The sequence below is a fragment of the Lissotriton vulgaris genome, chromosome 1_2, assembly GCF_964263255.1.
Source record: "Lissotriton vulgaris chromosome 1_2, aLisVul1.2, whole genome shotgun sequence".
In the NCBI taxonomy this organism is placed as follows: Eukaryota; Metazoa; Chordata; class Amphibia; order Caudata; family Salamandridae; genus Lissotriton; species Lissotriton vulgaris.
In genome coordinates, this window is record NC_141686.1 from 284,266,599 (window position 1) to 284,279,958 (window position 13,360).

Consider the following 13,360-nt stretch of genomic DNA (forward strand, 5'->3'; position numbering starts at 1 on the left):
GACGGGTTTCTGGCATTCCAGCCGTCTTCAGCCTGGCTTGCTTGAATCCAGTGGCAAAGAGAGCAAGGGACTCACGTCTGAGCATACCCTGCCACACTTATGGCGGCCAAAAGCGGTACAAAAGGGGGTGGTAATGTGTGGCAGGGTATGCTCAGACGTGAGTCCCATTTCAATTTATGGGACAATGGGACCTTAGGCACCCACCTGAGAGATTTAACGCAAACATGCGAAAATCTGAATTTACTCCAACTGGTCCTACTTTTGGCATTCACAGAATGAATTTACTACTTTTGGTATTCACAGAAGTTAGGATTTTGTCTTAAGTTTGTCATAAGACAAACTTAAGACAGACTTAAGACAGACTTAAGACTGACTTAAGACAGACTTAAGACACAATCCTAACTTCTGTGAATACCAAAAGTAGTAAATTCATTCTGTGAATGCCAAAAGTAGTAAGTGCATTCTGTGAATACCAAAATAGTAGTAAGATTAGGATTGAGTCTTAAGTTCATTCTGTGAATCGGGCCCATAGTCTCTTTGTCCCTGTAAGTTCTGTGGATGAAAACTGTCAAGTTTACTGTGATTACATAATTAGCTCATTGGACAATAAAATCCCAATAAAGAAAATTAAAAACAGGAAAAAAGCCTCTGCCCCGTGGTAAAGTGAAGAGCTAAAATCGTTACGAACGGTTTGCAAGAAGGCGGAGAGGAAATGGAGGAGGGCCTAACAGGAGAGGGATAGAAATGAGGTGAGATTGGCCAAGACAAGATATAAGGAGGCGATAGTCGGAGCAAAGGCGGATTTTTACGCTAATTCCATCTTGCGTGCCCCTAACAGCACGAAGGCACTCTTTAATATCGTCAGGGATCTCTCCCACCCTACCTGCACTAGCAGTAAGGTGGTCTCGTCGCAGAAACTGCGACGCAATTGGCATACATTTTAAAGAAAAAATTACTAAAATTGTTGGCAATTTTTGTCCTAGTAACACCAACAATTTGAGTGATCTACCTGAGAGTTTAGGGGAAGGATTTGGGATAGACACCGGCCTGAAGCATTTTCAAGCTCCCGCGGAGGATCTCTTTTACACTCTAGCTCATAGTATTACCTCCGGCTCTCCACGGGACCCTCTCCCACATAGAATTTGGAAAACATCCGGGCAGGAATGCCTCCTGTGGCTCCGATTAATTTGTAACCAATCTCTGGAAGAAAGATTGGTTCCGGAGGCTTGGAAACAAGCAGTAGTTAGACCTCTGCTCAAGAAACCCTCCTTAGACCCCATGGTTCCGGCTAATTTCAGACCCATTTCTTTACTACCTTATCCAATTAAAATCCTTGAGAAGTTAGTTAGCAGGACTTTGTCTTGCTACCTAGAAGACAATCACCTATTAGATAGAGACCATTTTGGCTTTCGTCCAGGCCACAGTACGGAGTCTGCTTTGGTCACCGTAATGAACAATCTACGGATGTGTGCCGATAATGGTGATTTTTCTGTTCTAGTGTTACTAGACATGTCGGCCGCATTTGATACGGTGAGCCACACAATATTGGTGGAAAGACTGAGGGCTAGATGTAGGTAGGCTATTACCGGTCGGTAACGGCCGAAATCGGCTGTTACCGATCGGGAATAGACTTTTCCTATGTAGGGGGCACATTTACCGATTCAGTATTTACAGAATCATCATTTACTGATTCGGTATTTACCGAATCAGTAAATGAAATGTAGGAAGCACTTCAAACAGTGCTTCTGGGCTGAAAGGATTCGTTATTTACCACCAACTATTAGTTGGTGGTAAATAAAGAATTCCTATGTAAATGCAAATATGTGCATTTACACTTGTGCCATGTGACAAACATACATGCCCTTAGGTATGTATGCCACATGTGCACACCAGCACTTTTCAGGGATGCAACAGGGTGTCAAAGTGACACCCTGCAACCCTTGACTATTTCCCTATTTTACCGAATCGGCATTTACCGATTCAGTACTTGACATTCATTCCTATGGGCCTCCAGGCCCATAGGAATGAATGTCAATTACCGAATCTTAACGATTCAGTAATTTTTACCGAATAATTATCTACATAGGATTTACCGATTCTAAAATACCGAATCGGTAAAATTCGGTATTTTAGAATCGGTAAAACCTATTTACCTACATCTAGCCCTGAGACGTCTGGGGTTAAAAGGGCCTGCCCTGCAGTGGTTGCAATCTTATCTATCAGGGAGGCAACAGGCTGTGACAATGTTATCATTTGAGTCCAGTAAATCTCCAGTTCATTATGGGGTTCCGCAAGGGTCAGCAATAAGCCCCATTCTTTTCAACATCTACCTGCGCCCTCTTCTTTCCCTAATTAAGTCTTACAGAGTTAATTTGGTTAACTACGCGGACGATACCCAATTAGTGTTCTCCTTGGAAGGGAAACAGGCAGTGTCCATGGATACTTTTCAGGAATGCATGCGCCAGACAGTAGGCAGGCTTAGACAAAACTCCTTACAATTTAATGGGGGGAAAACAGAAGTGATATTCTGCCCACCCATTAGTATGAAGCTACAACCAAAAATTGAGTTTAGGCTTACTCCGAAAGACGATCCCCTGCTTCCCGCCAAAACAGTGCGTAATCTGGGGGTATTAGTGGATGGTAGTTTCCAAATGGAATCTAAAGCAAATAAAACTGCTAGTGTCTGTTTCTCTCTGATGCGAATGCTGCGACAGATTCTCCCACGTTTGCCTAAAGATACCCAGCCGCTGGTAATAGGGAGTGTAATCCTTAGTAGACTGGACTACTGCAATGCTCTGTATCTGGAAGCTCCACAGTACATCTTACGGAGCTTGCAGAGAGTCCAGGCTATGGCAGCAAAACTGGCGCTGAACTGGCAACGTAGGTCTTCTACGACTCTAGCCCTAAGGGACCTACATTGGCTGCCCATCAAAGAGAGAGTCTGTTTCAGATCCCTGTGCATTGTGTATAAAGCAGTACATAATGTGGGCCCTATTCCACTACAGGAGAGATGTGTATGGTTCAATCCGAACAGGCAGCTCCCCTCCTCTAACGTAAATCTGATTAAGACCACCAGATTTAAGAAAACCAGAATGGGGGGCAGAGCTTTCGGTGTAGCAGCCACACGACAATGGAATTATCTACCCCAGACCATTAGACAGGCCCATTCGTTGACCTGCTTCAGAAAGGAGCTGAAAACGTGGCTGCTTCCTAGGATGCAAGACAAGCCCTCCCACTATCAACACGAGGCTGGTAACGTGCTGTTTACCATCAAGGTTGAGTGCCAGGATACCCGTAGGGTGACAGTTATGCGCTATATAAATATATAATACAATACAATACAATACCTGTCATCCCTGGATGGACTCTAGCTGGCCCTCCACGGGCCCATATTGTGTGGTGTGCTAGGCATGGCCCTGTACGGCTCCAGCTGCATAACTCCACTGGATGTGCAATAAACATCCAGTACGGCACTGCTGTGTCATGTCTTTCATTATCCATGTATGTATGTGTGGATGAATGTAGGGATAGTGATTCCCCTCATGCCAATGATGCCCATCTAGTGGGATGCCAGTCACAGTGTTGTACATTGCCGATTTTGAACCGTATGCCATGGATGCTGCAATAGGGACACATGCATCAGTCACTTCCTGGTCCGGACATGGACTGAACCATGCCCAGAGCCCCTGAGTCATTATTGCAAGCCCTGCGCTGGCACGGCGTACGCAAGGCCAGACCACTCCTCTTACACTTTGAGGGGGGCCACATAGCCACCTGTAGCAGGCGTACTTGCTGGTGGTGTGCAGGTCACTGGTCTAGTTGTCGGCATGTCACAGCCACTTCCTGAGGGCAGGTTTGCACACACAACACACCCATCTGGCACAGGCGTCACAGGCCATGTGACCACGCAAATATAAGGGGCCAACGACGTCACATTCCCCTCTGCCGGTGGCGACTGAATGACGGTCGCTCCACTGTGCTCAATCATAAAGGGCCCATGAGATGTTGCGCATAGGGTTAGTGGCACCCGAGGCCTTGCGGCCGTCACAGGCCTGCCACCACATGGCACTGACTTGGGTTGCACAGGGTTAGTGGCACCGGACTAGCTGAGGGGGGTGCAGCCTGCGATGATGCCCTGTGCACTGGTATGTCCTCTGCCATGGCGTAATCAAGACCCAGCATCAAATGTGGGACCTGGTGGCCTGCAAAGCAGGGCTGCAGGATGTGGAGGGTGCCATCTCCGGGGACCCCCGGCTTGTGGCTTTCAGCAGCATGAGGTGGGACATCTTTTACAGACTCCAGTGGTGGAAGGTGAGCATTGAGGCCTGGGTGTGCAGAGTCGGGCATGTTCCAATGGGCGGCTCCGCCTGGGTGTGCAGGGACGGGCATGTTCCAATGGGCGTCGTGAGGGGCTGGGGTGCCTCTGCCAGTATGCGCAAGGGTGGGCATGTTCGGATGGGCAGCGGGCAGGCGATGTTGTCTTGTGCAATTGTTTGTACTCTGCAATCCATGTATCAGGACTCTAATTCAGAAGACGGGTCTGTCTCAGATGTGGGACCTGGTGAACTGCACTACATACTGGCACGTGGTTGGAGACACACCGGTGGCAGCAGGTGAGCAGTGGGGCCTGAGTGCAAAGGGGTAGCACTCTCTCCCCCTCTTCTTCCCTCTCTCTCTCCCCCTCTCTTCTTCTCTCTCTCCCCCCCTCTTTCTCTCTCTCTCCTTCACTCTCTCTCATCCTGATTTTTCTCTTGCAGGCTGTGGGGTACAGATTGTCCGGAGGGGAGTCGCCATGTCTCTTCATTCAGTGTTTATTTCAATACATTTTCAGTTGTTGCTTCGTAAGTGCATGTGTGCTGCTCATTTTTGTGACGACACATGCATGTCACCAGCTGTGATTGTGCGACATCATGCGTATTATTTGGTACATGTTGAGGTGCAGTTGATGTGGCATATCTGTGTTTGGGGGGGGGGGAGCGGGTGCCGGTGAGGGCAGTCCTGGGGGTGGTGCCGTTGGATGTTGTGGCCTTCTTGGGGCTCTGCACTGCACGATCGTTGGCTCCATGGCATCTGTTGTCCTTCAGGTGTGGCTCTGGGCTTGGCTACCTTTTGTGGTGCAGGCTGTGGTCTGACTTTACACCAGGTCAGGGCAGGTGTTAGTTTCCTGCTGCTACCGCGGCTTATCGTCTGTTTTTGGTTTGCATCGCGGATCTGGCATTTCGCTGTGAATGTGGTGTTGCGGTTTTTCATGTGTTTTTGCACGGAAATGCCTACTATGCATCTCATTAGGGTTAGTTGGTGGTGTCCACTGTGGAGGTAAATTTTGTGGCAGTTATCGTGGGAATACTGGCGATGTCCGCAGTTTGCACCAGCTTGTGAAAGGGGTGTTAAATCTATCTCTGCTTTTGATGCAGTAAGGTGGGGATATATCGGTGTTACGTCCTTGTGAATATACCCCTTAATGTGTTTAGATTTTCTACTGAAAACTTGGAAAAGTTAGAAACTGTGCCACATTAGTTGACGAAAAGTCTATCAGTCAAACTATATCAGCTCAGATTTGTAGTCACAACTTCACAACCAATGGTACTTACCATGTTGTTTGAGGAGTAATGATGGTCTAGCATGGAGAGCAGCAGGGAGGGGCCAGGGGCAAGCATACAGAGAATGAGGGGCACACACAAGGAGAACAGAAGGGAGAGGGGCAGGGGCAGCAAGCTGTCCACAGAGGGTAGGCATGAGGTTAGGGGCACACAGAGAATGAATGGCAGCGGGGAGGGAGCAGGAGCAGGAACAGCAAGCTGAAACAAGAAGGGCAGGCCGGCAGGGGCAGTAAGCTGTCACAGAGGGCTGGCGGGATGGGGCAGGGGCACGCAGATTGTGAACATAGGGTAAGTAGAAGGGAGGTAGGGGAAGCCATCTGACTACGTTGAGCAGACTGGCATGGTCAGGGTGGGCACAATGGACCATGGAAGGCAAGGGGGAGGGGCACAAACAAGGAGAACAGAGGGCCAGGGAGGAGAGGGACAGCAAATTGATCATGGAGGGCAGGAGGTAAGGGCAGGGGCAAGCAGAAGGGGAGCAAGGGCAGGAGCTTGACCACTGAGGACAGACCGAGATGTGCCGGTCACCAGCAGGGGGTTGGCCTGCGCCAACCCCGGTTGCAAATGGCCGAAACATGTGCACAGAGTGTTTTTTTATTTATAGGGGCCTGATGTACCCTGACCTCCTGGCACCTATAGGGGAAACCCGGAGGAACCTCCCCCCACAAAGGCCAAAATGAAAAAAAAAAATGTGTCCTGCAGGTTCCGCATTACTTCCGCGGGACAACCTTGAGGTACAGTGGGGCTCCCGCAGGACACAGATACAGCAAGACTAATGCAAGCTTCACAAAGTGAAGCATGCATCGCCTCACTGTACTCGTGGTGGTTTCACAGGAGTACCGTGGACCCAAAAATATAAGGAACATGGGGTAAGGGAGTGTGTGGGGTTGTCTGCCCACAGGGGCGGCTCTAGGCTCATGGTGGCCCTGGGCAGGGAGCGTAGGTAGGGGGCCCCGGGAGAGGGGGTCCGGGCGGAGCGCGGAGGCCAATGAAGATGGGGGGGTCAGGGTGTTTGGAAGTGGAACAGAGCCAGAGGTCGCCAAATCCCTGCCAGGGGCCGCCACGCAAATATGTATCCATCCTCAGAGGATTATTATATTAAGGATATATATTGGCGTGGTGGCCCCTGGGGTTTGGTGGCCCTGTGCAGGTGCACAGCTTGCACATGCCTAAGGCCGCCCCTGCTGCCCATGGGAGTTAGGGACAGAACAGGCTAGCGCAGGTTCTGCGACCAACCCCTATGCCACTTTAGGAAGCCAATATTTCTTTCGTCAACTGTTTTTGTCCAGTTACGTTGCATGTACATGTATGAAACACAGAATTTCGAGATCATTTAGCCTGTGTTTGATTATTTTATTCATTTATGACTTGGCTGCGTTGATCTGTTTCAAGGTCATGCTTTACAAACACGCACAACATACATACAAACATGCATACATACACACCTACAATTATGCACACATACAAACACACATGCATACACATGTACACACATACATAGTTACATACACATGTGCATACATACATACATAGAGACCGTCTCACGCTGCCGTGGCGGTATGTAACCACTTACGACTGTTCGGTGAACTTCTCCAGGAGCTGGGATTGGTTCTTCTGGAAGACCGCCATGTCCTGCTGCATCTTGAGGAATGCCTGCTTCATGTTGCTCATGAGGTCTGAGAGGAGAGAGGAACGATGTGAGTGTAGAGATGGAACAACATGCATGTCACTTAGCAAAGTGGGACAAAGCATGCAGCTCTTTCCACTCTGGGGCACATTTGCTAACATTCTGCACTGGGGGCACCACAAACAAAAGGATGCAAACTGGTGCAAAATGGTTACTTTGGATTTACTTTCTGGTGCAAAACTTATTTTGCGTGGTAAAGTTGCCTGAAAGTAACAAATATGTGTTCAAAAAATAGAGCACCTCACGTGGATAATTATTCATATTGTATTATCCAGATCCAGAGAAAAACGAATCAATTTCTTCCCTTAAATGTTTATTTTAACATTAGCTATTACTTCAATAATTAATGTATTAATGCCATAACATGGTAATCAAAAACAGAAGAACATCTAAGATAAATATGAAGTGAAATGTGTGAGTGCCATGACACTAGGGAGTGCATCAAACATATGCGGTCCTGTGCAACCCTCATGGGTTTTGCTGCAAAGCCCAATCTACTAACAATAGTTAAGTACATTGTAGATTTATTTAGCACAGCTTATCATCTGTGAGGGTCTCCGGGCGCTGTCCATGGGCACGGGGAGTTAAAGTGATTTGCCCAGGATCACAGGATATTGCACCGATGCCGAGACTCGACCCCAGATCCCCAGCTGCCGAGTCTGCAGCTCTAGTCGCTGCGCCACATCCTCTCCTTGTAGTAAACAGTGGAATTACAGAAATGTTTTTATTTGTCCAGAAGCTTCCAACTTTGCATGTGTACTACACTGCACAGATACTTCTAAAGTGGGAAAAGCTTTAAAGCATGTCTAGACATAGTACCCTTCTAGTACAAAACGTATGCTACACATCACACACACACTTGCACTATGTGTAAATGTTTCGTGCACAGCGCTAGGCAGCCTAATTGTGCACCAGCACTCAGGATAGAACAGGACAGTGCTGGTGTTAGTAGATATGGTGCTGCTTTCTCCCTCTCACTCAATGAACACAGCAACATTGGTTGCTGTACTGCATCGCAGAAGGATTTAGTGAATATACTCCTATTTGTTGTAATAACAAGTGCAAAACTTCTCCGGTACAAATACTGTCTGTGTAGGAAATAATGGGCATAGTGGGCATGGTCATGTGATAATGGACCTAGAAACAGATTTGAGCACAGTATTACTACCTGGCCAGGCTTTGCCCTGTACAATTTCATCCAGGGATGCAGAGGTGCTTGCTTCCTTTAGTTCATTCTGAAATGTCTACGGCTGCTACAAAACATGGCCGCTCATGTAGGCCTGCCCTGTAACACACCTTTCCAGACACATAGGGCCCGATTCACAGAACTAACTTAAGACAAAATCCTAAACTTGCTACTTTTGGTATTCACAGAAGTTAGAACTTAAGACAGACTTAAGACAAACTTAAGACAGACTTTAGACAAAATCCTAACTTAAGTCTGTCTTAAGTCTGTCTTAAGACAAACTTAAGACAGACTTAAGACAAAATCCTAACTTCTGTGAATACCAAAAGTAGTAAGTTTAGGATTCTGTCTTAAGTTAGTTCTGTGAATCCGGCCCTTTGCCCCTTTCCGCAGATTCCCATTCAGGAGCAGGCTCTTTTGAAATCTCATTGCCTTTGTAAGAAAGCTTTGTCTGATTGTGGTCCGGCTTTCATGATCTCACTCTTTATCAGATATAGTCCTCCCTGAGCCTTGCTGTCCACCTCTTGTAACCTTCTCCCACTGCCTCGCTTCAGGCTAGCCAAACAAAGAAGCAGGTCTGTTCAGGTCTTGTCTGAGACAGTGCATGCGATGTCGCTTGTGAGACATTTTGTGTACTTGCAGGCAGCTTAGAGCCCACCCACTGCTTACCATTCGTTGGCTTCATCGTCACTCTCATTTCCTATCTTCTCTTTGGCCAGTGCGTGCCGGCTTCACTTCCTCTTCATGTGTTTGTCCCTCTCCTGGAGCGTGGCCAAACTATTGCTTTCTTTCCCAGTGTCCTTCCACTGCTCGTGCTTTTGGAATTACTTTTAGTTGCAGTTCTACCTTGGAGTTTATGTGTTTGCAGTCCGACTTCTCCTTTCCTGCCCCGCTCCACTGCTTGTCCCTCCCACTCCAAATTTTGTTTTTCATTACCTATGAAGGGCACTGTAACTCAAAGCATAGGATCCTGACACTGAGACCGACAACAAAGGCATCATAGACAACGCGCTGAAAGCCGGAGAGCCTAACAGGGAAAGAGATCAACAAGCCCCATCTTAGTCAGTTAGATCTTCCGATTCCATTCACCAATGAAAAGAACGACGGGACCGATTCACAGAATGAACTTAAGACTCAATCCTAAACTTACTACTATTTTGGTATTCACAGAATGCACTTACTACTTTTGGTATTCACAGAATGAACTTACTACTTTTGGTATTCACAGAAGTTAGGATTTTATCTTAAGTTTGTCCTAAGACAAACTTAAGACAGACTTAAGACAGACTTAAGTTAGGATTTTGTCTTAAGTCTGTCTTAAGACAAACTTAAGATAAAATCCTAACTTCTGTGAATACCAAAAGTAGTAAGTGCATTCTGTGAATACCAAAATATTAGTAAGTTTAGGATTGAGTCTTAAGTTCATTCTGTGAATCGGGCCCCACGTTTTCAGGAGTTTCCTGAAGTCTGTTTCCTTCTTTACCAGTCTCAGGTGTAAGCGGGGGACGATTCCAAGCTTTATAGCTCAGCACAGTAAATAGTTCACCATCTCTTGGTGTGAGCCTGATGTTAGGGATGCAAGGGGAATAACAATGGACAATCACCATGGTCTCTCTGTTTTCTGTAAAGCAGGAAGCACTTTACAAGATGCTTTGGTCTGGTTGAATGGAAAGCTCTGAAAACAATGGTCAGGGATTTGAAAAGCACCCGCTTATGGACCAGATGCCAATGCAGGTCCCTAAGCCCCTGAGATACCCCACTTTTGTGGGGAAGCTTTAGCACCTGCTGTGTTCTAGAACAGTTGAAGCCTGCACAGCAAGTACTCTGCAATGCCTGAGCAAAGGTTATTGCAATAGTCTAGCCTCGCTGTAAAACGGAAGTGGGCTACAGTTTTCCTGGCAGTTAACGGAAGGAATTCAAAGAACTTTTTTAGGAATTTAATCAGAGCAAAACATGTGTCGTACTCCGCCAAACTTTGTGGATGAAAAGATAGAGCACCATCAAACTTGACTCCTTAGTTCCTAGCTACCTCCACTGAGAGCATGGGAAAGAACAGATCTTCCGGCCGTCACCCCAGTCAAACGTATTGTTTTTTCCATATAAGATGATTTCTGTCTTATCTGTGTTACATTTAAGCAGGTTATTTTCCATCCAATGGACAACCTGGGCAAACAAGTTCTTAGAGTTATGCTCAGAGCCAGAGGAATCCTTATCAAGCCAGACAATCAATTGAGTGTTATCTGCATGGACGAGATGGCGGTGGACTCGTTCAGAGCCATCAAATGGGATAGATACATATTAAATAAAATAGGCCAATAGGATGATCCTTGCAGGACACCATACTTTAGCAACTTTTCTCCTGGGTTGAAAGGAACTAGAGAAACCACCTGTTTTCTATTTGTAAGAAAACACTGAAACCATGTGAAAGTCTGACCACTAATGCCAATATGAAAGGGAAGCTGGAGGAGCAACGCATGCGACACCGTATCAAATGCGGCAGATAGATCTAAACAAATCAGTAATGCATTCTGACCTTTGTCTAGCCTAACTTTGTTTGTGGTACCTCCAAAAGAGTGGGCTACTTAGAACACTTAGGTCTAAATCTAGATTGAAAGGGGTATAGAATCTTAGATTTTTCTAGAGCATCCATTAGTTGCTCATTTACATGTTTTTCAAGTATTTTAGAAAGAGCTGGGAGCAGGGAGATTGGAGAGAATGGAAGGATCTGCTGATTACTTTTTCATTAAAGGTTTAATGACTGCCAATTTCCATGACTCAGGAACGGATGCTGAAATTTATTAAGAAATTGATGAATGACTGGGAAAACAATCTCAGTAGCTTTATAAGGTACTCCTGGAGGACCAGGATGTAATGGAGATCCAGATTTGCATGTCAAGGTGGCACTTTCAGATTGCTGAAGAGAAATGGGTAAAAATTCTGCTATTATAGTAGGTGGAGAAAGATTCTTGTCACACGGCCTTTGACAGATCTCAATCAGTCGACCTATAACCCAGTGGCGTAATAAAAGCCCCTGCAGTGCGGGGGCCCCGTGCTCCGGGGGGCCCCCTTGCCACTGGCAGGGCCTTGGACTGAGAGCTCTGGACTGTGTCCAGAACATGGGGACCCCCCTGCATGTACTTTGCAGTGGGGGCCCTCAAGTTCCGTTACACCACTTCTATTAAACCCTGTTGGATTGTGTCAAATTTCTCTTTGGAGAAATTGGAGAGATTGTCACACAACGGTTGAGATGGAATAATGTCCATGGAAGCAACCTTGGGTTAAAGGAGAGCTTTAGCTAGTTCAATGATTTCCTTTGAATCGTTGTTAGCTCCCTCCGTTTGAGAAGTAAAATGGGATTTTTTTGCTTTCCTTATCAATTTATGTTCCTTCTTTAACCCCTTCGATGCTGATGACGAGCTCAGCTTGTCATCAGCCACGGTGGTCGTGTGCTGATGACGAGCTGAGCTCGTCATGAATATATGGCAACAAGAGTTTTCCAGCACAGGGGAAAAATAACCACAGCAGCCAAGGTGTTAAATCTAATTTATATCTTTACTTCTCTCCAGGACTATATTGACCTCTCTTTTCTTTCAAGTTTTTTACATAATGACCTCTCCTTGATCAAGGATGTGGACAGCCAAGGTGTAAATGGTCTGACAACATTGTAACTGGGTCTGACGAGTGGGGCCAGATCGTTTATGGTTTTCATAATCCAATTATTAAATTGGGCCAAATCATTTGTTTGCTCTACTGAAGCTGGTGGCTGAGAAATGGCTAAACGTCTGCTTAGCTTCTCGTGTGAAGTTCTTGCCCGCGTTGTTGCTTTCCCCACCATCCTCCCAGCGTTGTTTTCTTTGCTCCTGTTGTTGGCTGTCGTCAATTCACACTCTGCATTGTTGCTTGCCTGCGTTGTTGCTTCCCTCTCCCACCCATCTCGTGCCATTGCTTGCCCCTCCAACTCCACATTGTTGCTTCCTCCCCACCCCACCAAAAAAGAGCATTTGCCGTGCCGATAGACCTTGCTTATGCAACCTATTGGCTCTGTCAATTTTTTTAGCCATGTTGCACAGTAACGAGACCGCTCGTTAAGCGCTTTGATGCAGCAGGCGCTGGCAACGTCATAGAGCTTTTCTTTTTGCTGGGTGTTGGCATCTACACCCTCTGTGTTACACCCTTGCCATACTTATCACACCCTCCTACCTGCAATTGTTTTAAAAAGTGTATTACCCAGCCAGGGCTTGCTGCATCATGGCAATTTTTTAAATCTTTCAGCCGTGCTGCTGTGCAACATGGCTAACAACATTGGTATAGGCAATAGCGCATTAGCACAGACCTATTGGCTGTTACAATGCTTGTTTTCTTATCTGACAGCTAGGGTGTACAGTAGCCTGCTGGTGTCCATTGCAAACATTCCAAAGCATTTCTTTTTTCACAAGTCACTTAAGACCTGTGCCCTCTCTCTCTGCCTGCTCATGCTGACTTTACCAGAGCAGTCTTGGAGCTGTTGAAGAAGTCACTGCTCATGTATTAGAAGAATCTTTTCATTCATACATTCAATCCAAATACAAAATGTATATAGCGTGCCACCACTATGGATCTCTTGGCGCTACAAGAATCCGAACAGACAGGGATTAAGTAAATAGCCAGGTTTTAAGAGCTTTCGCGTGTCTGTGCGATTATTGGTCCAGACTAGATTACTGTGATAGCCGCTGTAAGAGCTGTTTTCTTTTTATTCGCTTTATATACATGAGAAACCGAGTTTACGCAAACATAACTCCAATCACACTGTTCTCCATCTTGGATTGATGTCACAAAGCACCATGTGAAGCCTGCTGATGCTGTACCTTGTTCTAAATAAAGAGCTGCAAGCTTTACAGAAATGTGGAC

General features: G+C 46.4%; 1 protein-coding gene across 5 annotated transcripts in view; it reads right to left on the bottom strand.

Annotated features, from left to right (window-relative positions):
- LOC147736502 (Golgi membrane protein 1-like) overlaps window positions 1-13,360 on the bottom strand; it is a 173,902-nt gene that overhangs the window by 43,221 nt on the left and 117,321 nt on the right. For all 5 annotated transcript variants that reach the window (XM_086953241.1, XM_086953240.1, XM_086953239.1 and 2 more), the window contains exon 5: window positions 7,174-7,276. In XM_086953241.1, coding sequence (XP_086809367.1) covers window positions 7,174-7,276 — 103 coding nt within the window. The remainder of the gene's footprint in view (window positions 1-7,173; window positions 7,277-13,360) is intronic.